We start from the raw sequence: 14,427 nt of genomic DNA, 5'->3' as shown, positions 1-14,427 counted from the left end.
TATTTCGATTTGGTTATTGATTATTCGCTACGTATCCTAAATAAATTGTTTGCGTTTATTCTGAATAAAAATAAAATAAACCATGATTTACAGATGATAACGATATGTGTAAAAAACATCATTTGCTTATTAGGAACAACAATAATTAAAATCGTATACTATAACACTAAAACACGTATTTGCATCGCTGACGATTTTTTTTTTTTTTGTAAACATGCGCATAGTATCATCGTCTGGCTGCAAATTGATATATTTAGTGTTCGAACAAAGACTTTGTCTATAACGGATCGAGCTACTCGCTCGTCCACGTGTCTCATTTAAGAGGAGAGAGTTGATAAAATGTATCACCCTAAGAAATAAAAGTAGGAAATAATCCTTTTAAAATTCATTATCCATTATTTTTATATGATATCGTACTATTCTTGCTGTCTACCCAGCTGTTATATTAAATGATATTAGTAAATTTATATTTTGTCATAAATTTAATGTATAACGTTTATCGTATTTTATATAAAATTCTACAAGTTAACGAAAACTTGGTAAATTAGTACTTTTTATAATGTAGACTTGGCGTTGGCACTTGACCATCTAGTATTGTTATGGTATGTCGCGTTTATGGTTGAGTCACAAGTGGAAAATTTGGTCCTTTTTCTTTCCTTACCGAAAGCTGACTCATCATTTTAATTGTATTTGTATGTATTACAAATATTGTGGTTGTATACTATTGCATTAAGTATAATATATTATGCTAACGAAGTTCCATATGTTAAAAAGAAACCATTAGATCTAAAACGGCGTGACGGCTACAACGCGCACCGATCCGGACCACGCGTAGAAAACATCCGTTTTGTCGGTCATTTCCCACTATGCAGTGCCGGCCCACTACGCTTTTTATATATTTTTCTTTTGTAATCGTCGTTTTATAGAAATTGTATAAATTATATATGACGTGAAATAGTAATAATGCATTACCACGTATATAATTATATTGTACGTTATTATATAGGCCAAACAACGATTTTTCCTATCGCGTATTCCGATAGATATTTTTGCGCAGTGTCCCGTATATATTATGCTTTCGTTGCCGTCATTATTTTCCGGTCAGACAATAATATAATATAATAATATTGCAATCATTACTTTCATTCCAATCGCCAGAACTCCAGCGGAAATGCACCTGAAATGCATTCTAGCGCTGACGTACTTGTAAACTTTTTTTTTAGGTGTATATTTGTCGTATTATCATATTAATACATCATATAATCTCTTTATTATTGTTTTCGGTATTTTAGTTAAGTTTTGATGTACTTACACACATCCCCCAATGTCAGTTGTCACTTGTCATCGTTGAAAATGACGTTTGTGAATTATTTATTCGATTTATTCACTTGTTCTCTATCTCATTATTTATTGTAATAAAAAATATTTGAATATCACCAATAATGGATGAAAGGAGGAAGAATATTAAATTATTTCGAAGTTTCCGATCAGGAATTATTATATTAATATATTATATTACACAATTGATAATTTTACACTTATCAGTCGAGTATTTGGCTTATCGTTCAACCGAGATGATGTTACGTAAAAAAAAAAATTGTTGATAGGAGCGCATGTTTACTGTCGTTGAACCCGGCCGCGAAATAATAATCGTTAAATTCGATTGTCTTTTTGAAGCGAAGAGGTCATCAATGCAGATCATATTATATATTATAATAAATATCGTAGTTTTACTAATGATTTACAGCGCGTTCACCTATAATAACATAACTATATTGGAATATCGTCCGTGCGTCGGTTTTCCAAGTTTTTTTTATATGCCTAGTCATTGTTGTTTATATATGTATATATATTATACTTGAGGTCGTACTCGGTTACCACCTGTTGCGAGCATATTGTTTTATTTTAGAGTTAAGACCTCTCGTCGAGAGTCATATTCAAGATAATATTATAATATTATTATATACGAAAATTATCGTTATATTTATGTTAGAAAATTTGCGAGACGGCAACTGGAAATTCAATCTTCTACAGTTTTTGTATTCTTCGTTTCTAGTCTTGAAAAATCACGTACCGCTCGATATAATATTATTATAACACCACAGGCATGTATAAGATTTGTTTTCGTTTTGAATTTTTGTCGTCGTCTAATCGCACATTTGGCACGCGCGTCAAAATGCGTCGGCTCACTATAGTTAATTACACTGTTGTGTTTCTCCAGCGTAATAAATACCTATAAATTATAATACAAACCGCGGTATAACATTACCTTTATTCAGCAATTTGTTTATTATTGTAGGCCAGCTTATATGATTTTGTATGGAGATATTAAGATATTCACTGGTTTTTTTTTAACAGCTGGTAGGTTCTTTAAGACATTTAAAATTGTTTGCTTGATTTGATATTTAGCTGCCTATGTATACTATACATATGTAAAGGGAAATCGTGCTTATTCGTGGTCTGTGATTGTTAAAAAGTATTTAGCTGGACAAAAAACGACGTAAATCATTGTCTCGACCATATTGTAGCGCATTAAAGGTCTGTAATCTCTTATGATTTCTTCTTCGTTTTCACCTGAACCGTTGATGTATATGAGAGTAGACAAGAGTGTTATATATACATATATATATATATATATATATATATAATAGCGTATGCTATTTTCCATGATTATCGTGCAATGGCGGACCATGGTTATACAATTTATAACTTCCTAATACTGGACCGTTTGCGAAACTTATCATTTTTTTTATAAACTATTATAACGTTGCGTGCCGATGATAAAGTTATTTTCCGAATTCGCGTAGTCGACCTACTATTAATAATTATTTGAATCTTATCTTACAGGCCAATGATACGCGACAGTGATTTTTTAGGTTTTGTTACATTTTTAATTGGTGAGATGCCCTATTTTATGATTTTAACTTAAAATATTTTTCCACGAATCAAGATGATTGTCCGAAAAGTGGAAATCGATTTCTGTGGTTCAAAAAATAGCGATTTCTCCAAGTACTGCTGAATGAAATGTACATATATTGGTGTACTGAGAATTGTGAATTATTACTGCAGTAAATATAATAAATTCAGAATGGTTATTTTAAAGGTAAACTCTAATTTTTTCTAGTTTTAACGGTTTTAGAAATATTTTTTAAAACGATCATTTAAAGTTATTATAAAACAAACGTTTTTTACTATTTTAAGTTTTTTTATTTTTTGAATGACGGCATACATTTTTATTTTCATATTATGCATCATAGAATAATTTTCCAAGAATTAATATATATATTGAAATTCTTAGTAAAATATTCTGCATTTGAATATGAAATTAAATATGTATGCTGTGATTCAAAATAATTAAAAATGACAAAGAAAAAAAATAAGTGTTTGCCTTTAAAAAAAGATCACTTCGATTGTATATTTTATTATTAATATATGTTATATACATTATACACTTGTTTCTATGTGTCTATTGTTTTTATAGTTTATAGTTTTTAATCGAAAAATCAATTATAGAATATGATAAACGAAGATCTTATATGTTAGGTATGAACATTTTATAATGAAATATTATTTATGTAAATATAGGTTATTGTCGTTTCAGTGTTTTCCTATTATAATATACTATATAAATTAACAAAATCAACTCTAAGGCCATATTATAAATGACAATTTAAACGGTTCTAAAACAGGATGCTGTTCAATGAGGGTTTAATTTATGACATAATGTTTCTCACTGCTTTTTTCGGATCACATGGAATATTATGTTTTAGGGAGGTGTTATGTATATATGTGCAAATAGCAGATAGATGATATACTATAATAATATGTATAATTTTTTTTTAACGACTTAACTTATTGTCGCTTATTTTTTGTTCTTATTTTTATATTTTTGGAAAGAGGAAACTTTATTTAAATTTAAATAATTATATGTGTATGAGAAGACGAGTTCTATGCACGATTGGATCGAAAAATCATTAGTTTCCTCTTCTGAACTGTAAATCTGTATACAATCAATTGTTATAAAAAAATATACGATTTCGTTTAATTAAAAATAAATTTGTTTTTAAAAAATCAGTAGGTATATAATATGCGCATAGGTAATCTAAGTACTAAGTATATTGTTATATATTATAGCAAATTACTATTGACATCATCTTTATTCATCTAAATTTTAAGATTGCATTGTTGCATATTGTACATAATATTATATACCAGGTATAACATTATGCCATTATAATTATTGTTGTGTTGATAAAATTTAAGAAACATTATACTTACGTAAATTTGTGTTCTCTGCAATCTAGAAATGCGTTTTTGGTATACCTGATATTACCTCTAAGTATAGTAAAATAAATTTTCTTGCTTGTATAGGTACATTTTAATCTCAGTAGTTGTTATAATAATGTACATATATGTTGGGTCAAATATAGTTCCTTTAAAATATTTTAAATTTCCTTAAAACTTTTTACTGGCGTATTTATCTTACGTAAATATCTTTAAAAAATAGTGTAAGTATTAAACTTATGTTAAATCCTCTAAAAAAAGTAATCGAGATAATTTAAACTGCATTTATATTTATTTCATCATCAATAAAATAATTTTTTTAATTAAATTAGCATGATGATGAATATTAACTGAATTAACTGAAAAATGTTAAGTTGTAACGATGGATAATTTTACTAATTAAGTTATTATAAGTTTAGAAAATTCAACTTGCATGTTGTATTATATGCTAAATGAAAGACTGTCACACATATTCACATATTAAGGCGTTTCATACAGGCAATTTGAACGGAAATTCGATAAACATTTAGTTTTATAAATAATTCAATGTAACTTACAAGTGCAGTTTGTTCCATGTTAAAATCATTGTAATTAAATCATTTAAATTAAATAACGACACAGCATATATCGTCTCTATATTATTATGTGTAAATTTGGTTTACCTATGATTTTTAACTGATTTTTTTTGAAAAATGAATTATGGGTGTGTCTTCATAATATACGTATGATATATTATAATATATTATAATACATATGTATCTTCTACGTTCATATAAATAAAATACAAAAATCTTGATATAATCTTTATATTAAAATATTACAAATGTACAAAAAATACATTTGTCTCTAACAACAAAAATGTAGGTAAGCGGATAGATTTTTTCTATTTTAAATTTAATTATTGATATAATTGTTCGTTTTAAACACAGTTTTATCAAATGTTATATAACAATAGGAAATACGTTGTAGAAAAGTTTAATCTATAAGCGTACTAAGATAATATATATATATTATTATTATTAAAGGTCTATCACTTACCGATTTGTTTAAAATGTACAATTTTAGCTTTAAAAATATTAATTAAATACATAATCGTATACACCAATGTTCTTGATCGTAGTTTACTTATGTGTATAATGTTATCTACAAGTTTCAATGGTAGTCTATCTGGTTTAAATGCGCGATTTTAATTATACCACATTCGATTCCAAAATCTAAATTAAAAAAAAATTATATTGATTTAACATGACATTATATTTTTATAATATAATATATGTATATACATACGATATAGTAGTTCCACACGCTAAAGATAAGGTGTATAGCCAATTAGCCAAGTATAATTATCTAGACAAATATTCAAAACGAGATGTTATAATATATATTATATATATATATTGAGTTTTATTGTATTATGTAACTACTGCATCCTACATATATTTTCGTGAAAATGCATTTACTTATAATTTTAAACTTTCTACGATGCTTTTCTAGTTTTCTATAGATTGTTGATCGTTTTTGTGCAGCTGCTTATAATAATAGCGAAAGAGTATGGTTTCCTGCAAAATTATTCAGCATTCCACTTCACTCGTCTATAAGCTACATTATCTAAATGCTTACCTATTTGTTCACTTTTTTAGATTCTTTACAATTTAAAAATAAAGCCACTGTTGAAAAATCATTATAGTTTATATAGTGCAGCAGAAGGTTATAGTTAAATCGTTAAAACAGCCGCGTGTATCCTAAATTTTTCGTAAAAAATTAGTCTAGTCAAATCACTTTTTAAATATAATAAATAAAGCATGAAAAAATGAATCACGTTGTATAAAAATTAATTAATGAAATAAAGTATACCTAATATGATTCATCTGATGAGTTCGCTACGAAAAAACCATATTAATAATACGTGGTTTGCGTTCGATTGCACATTTGATTGGTTCATATATATTAAGTGATTCACCGATCATGGTGATCCTCTAATTTATTCAATAATATAGTAAAAAGTTATTCAAAATGTAATTTTCAGAATTTTCAAATATATCTTAAGTTCAAATTCAAATTCAAAAAGAATTTTCAAATTCTTGACATTCATTTGTTCTACTTTTTGATTGTTCTGTGAAGACAAAGTTTTGTGTTGAACGTATTGATAAAATTCTAATAAAAAACTCTTTTATCAATCTGACATTTTTTTTATACTAATATTAGAGCTAAATCAATTCTTTAAAGAAATCCTTATTAAGTAAAATAATTTTTAATTTTCCTATACCATTTAATAGTATTAATAAAGTTATTGATTTATTTTATTATAACTAATTTAGTATACTTAATCCTCAAGACCACTTAATTAAATTAAGTTTATATTTTATCTCTTATTTTTTTAATTTAACTTCTTATATAGGTAGTACTTGTTTTATTTGTTGATGTGTATAACAATTTTCAAATAATTTTAGAATCAAAAATTGAGATATTTTTGATAATAATATACATTTGGAAACAAAAAGACAATTTTCCTTCAGTTAGCATTTATTGAGTTAAAGTTGTCAATTTCATTGTAATTACGACCCTCGTCATAAATATTTCTCAACGCCGGCTCTGGAACGACTAAAGCAACGTACTATGCGAGTATAGTTGTTTTTGGCACTATAATACGATTTCGAAGGTCGATTAAAAAACACAAACCGGTGTAAAAAATAAAACCAATGAGTCTATTAGTGTATACTTGAATATTTTTTTAGTATATATTGTCGTGTGTATCATGTATAATATTATTTTACAACAAACAATATCTGTTTTACAACAAAACAATATTTCATCGTGACATCGTTTCGTTATTGACTCTGCGCAGTCGTGTTTAAGTAGGTGCGCGTATTTGAAAATGTATATTATTATTTCATCGTAATTATTGCGATGACGTATAATATAATGCTATTGGCACTGTTAAAATATTATTTACCCGATTTTTACAATATACCTATATACCTATTACATACATAAATAATTTATGTATTTATTATACAGTATTAAGTTGCGATCCGATTCCGTGTATAGTGAGATGTGTTTACGCAGTCGCGTGTTTTGTTTTTGAAAAACTATTGGACGATATTATGTTTGGACGATCTGTTGGTATATATTTCAGTATTGTCTTTCTTAATTGTGGCGCGAACAAAAACAATACATTTTTGGTGTGGAGGGTATACGAATTTAGTCTTAAGCCTCCTTAGCAGTGCTTTCATCTGATTTCAAGTTAGCAGAAAAATCATTTTATGCACATCACATGTTATATTATTATATTATTTTTATTATGGTACAAAATTTCATAGTCGCTCACTGTTGCGAATTTTTAAACGTTTTACAAATCGATTTGATAATATTGTTTTAATTTTGTTCAACATTATATCATATAGTAAAATGTATTCCTAATAAACACTCCTTATCACGCACGTTATTGCACTGTAGCTCGGAATGCAGATTTGGCGTACAACCTTCCATATTGTTTTATGAGTTAAATATGTTTTTCCTAGCCACTAAGCCATTTTCTTTCAACTTTGTTTCCTTTATATTCGCGCCACCGTTTTTATATCGCTTATAATTATGTACAATTATATACTCTGCAGTGATCTATTTAACTTAAGGCACTTATAATTATAAATATTTAAAGTATAGTTAAGTATTTCTAAATCCTATCATAACTAATGAACTATTTGTCTCAAATTTGATTTGTATAAATGGAAATATTCCGTATAATATTCTGCGCTGGAATATTAAATTAAAAACGTAATGAGTTGTCATTCAAGAGAATGAAAAACTTTTATTTTTAAATGATAAAGAATATAAAAATGGTTTTTTTTTTATAACGTTTGTGTTTTTTTGAAATAAACTAGTGTTTTACGTTGAATGGATCAGGTTAGGTTAGGTATGATTTCGACCCATATAGGTATAATATAAAAGTTATTGAAATCAGTGATAAAATTCGAGCCCTATTAATAACTATATATGTATTGTGCTTGTTTTAGTTGAGCGTCAAGATAAATGAGCTGGACAACAAGGGCGAGTTGGCACTAGACCTGGCTCTGCGCGACCACCAGACCAGTATCGCGGAGATGCTGTGCGAGAACGAGGCGGATCCAGATGCTCGTGACCGGACTGGATACACTTTGCTCCATTTGGCCGTGCAGAGGGGTGACTCGTACGCCGCAAACTTCCTGTTGGAGCACGGCGCGTCCGTAAGTTCCGTGACACCTGACCAAGGTGACACGGCGCTGCACTTGATCGCCAGCTCAACGCCACAACACTATGGGACACCGGACGAACCGACGACCGCCGTCGCCGCCGCCACTGCCATGACAGCCGTAGCCCGATCGCTGCTCGATTCTGGTCTGGATCCAAACCTGCCCAACAGTCAGGGATTGTAAGTGTGCCCAACTTTGTACCTATAGTAATATTATTATATGCATTTCATTTGCGTGTCCAAATACATATTATAGATTACGATGAGTTCTGAAATTATCACGAATAAAAAAAATCTTTTTTTAATAAAATGTAATGTCTACACTTAGATGGATGTATATTTCATGCATACATATATATATATGTCTATATTATTCTTTTAGTTTAAATTTCCATTTCATCGATTTTCATAATTTTTTTATAATATTAAACCGGATTTTGTGCATATTCAAGAAACTACTCTCGCACTTTATACTCGTGCATATTTAAATTAGTTAAAAAGTGTATTTTTTTCTAAACATCACTTTTTATTTAATTATCTGGTGTTTTCTCTTTTCTATTATATAATGGATACTATTTTTTGCTACAGCTGGTCTACGACTGAATATTAATTTAATTAATTAATTAAAAAAAAAATCATGTATGTTAATTAAAATGAAAATCATATCATTGTAATTATTACATTACATATTTATTAACAAAATAATGTGTTATGCATTGAGATCTTGACGATTCGATATAACATGCATTTGTTATGCTCAGTCAGGAGAGTTGAATTATAAACAAAAATTTGGGGTGAGAAGCTAAGCTTTCCCAGGCACCTTTCGATCATCATTTATGGACTATGATGAATCGTGTGGAATATTCGATGTCTGCAGTACATATCCTACGATCGCAGCTTTTTTGATTTTTGTATTTCATTTCAGCACGCCTTTGCATTTGGCCGTCTTGGTTCACAACGACGACATATTCACTCTCTTGTTGGACGAACATACCCGGTCGAGCAAGATTGATTTGAATGCTCAGACGGTTGATGACCACACTCCGCTGTACTATGCACTGATCAACACTCTTAAGCTTGACACCGACGACAGCTTTGCCAACCGTTTAGTGACCGCCGGAGCGAATCCCAATCCTGTAAGTAGTTGTCATCGCTATATTTTCGATACAATAAATTAAATATATATATTTATTTCCCTCGTTTATTATTTAGATTTACAAGAAAACGTCCAATTCCATGTTGCACATTGTCTCCGACGAGAGCCTCGAAGAAGCAGCTCTCTTCATTACAGCTCGTTGCAATAACATCAACTACACTAACAAACTAGTAATGAAATACTTACATTTTTTTTATTGAAGTTTCATATTTTATGTTGAAACATTCGATTGTTATGCTTTTAGGGAGAAAGCGCTTTACATGTCGCATGCAAAAAAGGACTGTCACGTCTCGTTCGACGTTTACTCGAGTTCCGTGCAAACCCGAACCTACAAACATTGCCACCCGATGGTGTTATATTAAGTACAGATGATGGTCTTCAAACTTCGTATAGACTTTCGCCATTACACATGGCTATAATTAACAAACAGGAAGGTGCCGTGAACGCCATGTTACATCACCATAGTGAGTTAATCGTTTTTTATCATTTCGTCCCTTTAATACAAAACATTATCAACTATGATTTTAATTTTAGATACTATCACTGCTGAACCCAAAGATGGATTGTCTACGGTCAATTTAAATCTACGCGATTCACTTGGAGATACACCTTTATCGTTGGCATTAAAATCTGACATGCAACACATTGTACCCGACCTCATTGCTGGTAAACTCAATGCACATTACAATTAAAAAAATTCAGTCATTATTATAACTATCACTGTATGATAGGTGGTGCTGATATTGATATGAGAAATGGTGAGGGTATGACACTACTGCATCAAGCAATATTGAAGGGTGATGAAAAAACTGCTTTATATTTAGTGAAGCAAGGATCAAACTTTGATGCTAAGTAAGTCAAATATTATGCTTATGCTTTATGATATAAATACTATAAGATTATTAATTATACTATCATTATTGTAGAACTCAAGATGATCAAACACCATTGGAACTAGCCACGATTAATGGCCAGAATATAGTAGTTGAAGAATTATGTAAACGTGGTGTTGATATGACAGTTCCATCGTCTAATGGTGACCCTATACTATGGCTGGCTTTGACGTCCAATCAAGAAGATATTGCTTCTACACTTGTCAAGTAAGACATTTAGTATTCAATAACTGAAACAGTATAACATGTAATTAAACATTAACTAATTTTTAAGGTATGGTGTTGACACGGATTCATGGAGTGAAGGACCAGAGGGATGTCTACAAACCCTCCTGCATAGAGCAATCGATGAAAATTCTGAAAGCGCTGCTCGTTTTCTTATTCGAAGGTAAAATTGTATTATAATTTTATATTTATTTATAACTTATAATATTGATATATTTTTTAAATATGTATAGCGGCTGTGATATTAACAGTCCTCGTAAGCCTGGACCTGGGGGTCGTGGTGGAGATGAATCAAAGGATCAATCATCTCCATTACACTTATGTTGTCAATGGAGCCTGCAAAGTGTAGTTCAAACATTGTTAGAACACGGAGCTAATGTCAATGCTTGGGTAAATAATAAATATATTACTAAGTTTGTAATTTATAAATTAAACAATTGTATTCATATAAGAATAACTACTATTGTTACAATTAAGAAATTTATACATTATAATTTTTTTTCTCGTATCAGTAGTATACTATGAAAAGCGTATAAAGGTAACAAGTGTGTGTATTTAATTCAAACCTTTCTACAAGTCGAAAATTCACAAAACTTTATTTATAATAATTTTATTTTATTAAAATATTTTATACATTCAATGTTATTTTTATAATGAAAATTAAATTTTGGGTATACATTTAAATTGAAATTTCTATTGTATACTTAATATTACAGTATATTATAAAACAAAAACTAAAAGTGAACTAAATAATTTTTAATATTATGTCTCATTTAATTAAAAAAATTCTGTTCATTGTAGTCTATTAAGTAGTATCTAGGCTTAATCCGAGTAATTTTAGCATTGTTAGATTTTTTAAATTTTTTCTTTAAATAAATTCATTTTAACTACAAAAATACAAAATGTAAATAATACATTGTATTTTTCAACGTTTAAAATGTGTTCATATTGGTACATATACATCATTCTTAATCAAATAATAAAGACCATTTACTTAATTTTTTTTAACTTTTTATAATTTTCGTTATAATACGTTTATTTATTGTCAGTAGATTTTACCTAAATTAATTTATAATTAATCAATTCTAAATACCCAAAAGTATTTAATTATATTATTTAAGCATTATTAATTGTGCTAATGATTAATAGTGTAACTGTATGTCTGTGTTATATTATGTAATATAATATTTTTGCTTTTTAATTGATTGAGAAATATATTTTTGATTTTAACTTCTACTTTTAATTTTATTTTTTTAAAGTTATTTATATAAAGCAACAAATTAATTGTATCGTTGCTAATTTAAACTTAACATTAGAATATTAAGATAATTATGATTTTCAGTTTTTATATTTCTTTAGATTTAATTAAGAATTTCACTTTAAATTTAAAAATAATAGGAGGAAAATATAAATAAATGTGTGTTAATATACAATACATTGATTTATAGGATGCTGAACACAAAACTCCGCTTCATGTGGCAATTAAAAACCAGCATGCAGGTATTATAACATTACTACTCTGTCATCCGTCCATCGATCTAACTAAGAGAGATCGCACTGGTCTGACTCCATTTGCAGCTGCTTTGACATGTCGTAATGACAAAGCGGCTCGATCAATATTGGATAAGTTACCAGCAGCTGCAGAACAAGTAAATTATATAAACATTAAAATTTGTAACAGATGTTTTAATTTTAATTTGTTTTAAGTTTGATAATAAGGGATGCAACTTTTTACACATGGCAATCCAAAAAGGTGACATCGAAAGTGTCTTGTTCTTATTGTCTGTCAGTGTAGATGTAAACTCGAGAGTTCAAAACGAATTACAGACTACCCCTCTTCACTTAGCAGTCGCAACAGGCAATGAAATGTTAGTCCGCAGTATCATTTTAGCCGGTGCCAGGGTACATATTCATACAATTTATCACTTATATCCAAAACTATTGATAATATCTATTTATTAAAACTATTTGTTTACATTAGGTAAATGATCAGGACACAATGAAGAGGACTGCATTGCATGTAGTTAGTGAAGCTGGACATGCTTCAATTGTGGTCGCGCTGTTAAATAATAATGCAAATTTTGATGCAGTTGATTGTGAAGGTCAGTTTACACATATTACTTACAATTAATTCAAATGTTTCATTAAAATGTATATTACACAATACACATATTATGTTTAAATTTCAAAGTCGATAATATATATTAATTATTAAGATTGCATATTGCCATAGGTCAAAATGCATTGCATATTGCTTGCCGCGAGGGTCATTTACAAGTGGTACAAACTTTACTGGGCGAATCTGAGATCAATGCTGAAGCTTTGACATTGAAGGGGCGGAACCCACTTCATGAACTCGCCAAGTATAGTAAGGAGAGTTCAGCAGCCATATGTGAAGTATTTCTAGAATACATGCCTAAGTATCCTCTTGAGGTACAAGATGCTGAAGGAAATACAGGTATTAAAATAATTTTTAATGAATAGAATTAGAACAATGTTTAAGTATTAATGTTTTAAAATGTTTACAGCATTACTATTGGCATATATAAAAGGTAATGGAAATTTATGTAGGACTTTAGTAAAAGCTGGTGCTTGTGTTGGAGCGATGAATAACGATGGTATTACAATATTTAACTGTCAAATGGCCACTTCTCAATTGTTGTTTAGGTAAACAATTTTATTATATTTTTATTTTGTTTATTTTTTATTCAAGATAATTATTACTACTCACCTTTTGATTTTGCTAGATTGCTTGATAGTTTGACAAAAGAGCCACCATGGGTGGACGGGTGTGAAGTGTGTCAAGAATGTGGACTGAAATTCGGTTTTACAATGCATAAGCATCATTGGTGAGTAACTACAGACAATGAAGTATATTTAATCTAATTTGTTTCATTAACCGACTTTTTTATTATTATTATCTAGTCGTCATTGTGGTAGATTGTTATGTAGCAAATGCTCCAGTCAAGAAGTTCCTATCATAAAGTATGGGCTAGTGAAAGCAGTTAGAGTGTGTGTGTCTTGTTTCCAAGTTTTACAAGGCGGCTAAAGAATAGTGAGTGAAATCCATATGCATTGTGACCGCACTAATTAATCATTATGATAATATTGTATTTATTACAATACTCCAAGTGTGATCTAATGTTCAATTCAATGTTTTACTTTTCAGTTTTATACTCTAAATAATATTATCCAATAAGGCTTTAAAATATTTATATAATTGCAGGTTTATTATTGTATTCATTATTTAATTTCATTTAATTCCATTTAATAATTTTAGATACCTTTATTACAATATTGTTTATTATTATCTTTTTTTTTAACCTTTCTATTATATTTTATGATAAATTATTGTTATTATTAATCATTTTATTTTTACACATAGATTTAATTTGATTATTTTTGTACAATCATATATTATCTCTACTATAGTATTGTTTACCTATATGAAATTATAAAATAATATGAACTGATTACCATAAATTTAATGGTTTAAGAATTTTACAAACTAAAACATTCACCTATTTCCATCCACATTATCAAATTACTTGTTAAAAATGTTTTATCATTCCATTTGAAAGCAATGTTTACCTAGCCAATGCTTTTTAAAAATATTTATTTAATTTTTGTCTTCCATCCAT

At 28.8% G+C, this 14,427-nt stretch overlaps 1 protein-coding gene across 1 annotated transcript in view; it reads left to right on the top strand.

Moving 5' to 3' along the window:
• LOC114126707 (rabankyrin-5) overlaps nt 1-14,199 on the top strand; it is a 36,128-nt gene extending 21,929 nt beyond the window's left edge. Inside the window, exons 7-22 of the mRNA XM_027990706.2 lie at nt 8,298-8,692; nt 9,438-9,648; nt 9,725-9,838; nt 9,913-10,132; nt 10,203-10,334; nt 10,400-10,520; nt 10,595-10,768; nt 10,836-10,949; nt 11,020-11,176; nt 12,235-12,435; nt 12,494-12,688; nt 12,768-12,888; nt 13,020-13,244; nt 13,315-13,453; nt 13,534-13,635; nt 13,712-14,199. Coding sequence (XP_027846507.2) covers nt 8,298-8,692; nt 9,438-9,648; nt 9,725-9,838; nt 9,913-10,132; nt 10,203-10,334; nt 10,400-10,520; nt 10,595-10,768; nt 10,836-10,949; nt 11,020-11,176; nt 12,235-12,435; nt 12,494-12,688; nt 12,768-12,888; nt 13,020-13,244; nt 13,315-13,453; nt 13,534-13,635; nt 13,712-13,835 — 2,745 coding nt within the window. The 3' untranslated portion in view covers nt 13,836-14,199. The remainder of the gene's footprint in view (nt 1-8,297; nt 8,693-9,437; nt 9,649-9,724; nt 9,839-9,912; nt 10,133-10,202; nt 10,335-10,399; nt 10,521-10,594; nt 10,769-10,835; nt 10,950-11,019; nt 11,177-12,234; nt 12,436-12,493; nt 12,689-12,767; nt 12,889-13,019; nt 13,245-13,314; nt 13,454-13,533; nt 13,636-13,711) is intronic.
• Nucleotides 14,200-14,427: the final 228 nt, after the last annotated feature.

The sequence above is a fragment of the Aphis gossypii genome, chromosome 2 (assembly GCF_020184175.1).
Source record: "Aphis gossypii isolate Hap1 chromosome 2, ASM2018417v2, whole genome shotgun sequence".
Lineage (NCBI taxonomy): Eukaryota > Metazoa > Arthropoda > Insecta > Hemiptera > Aphididae > Aphis > Aphis gossypii.
This window is presented reverse-complemented; position numbering and strand designations above follow the sequence as displayed.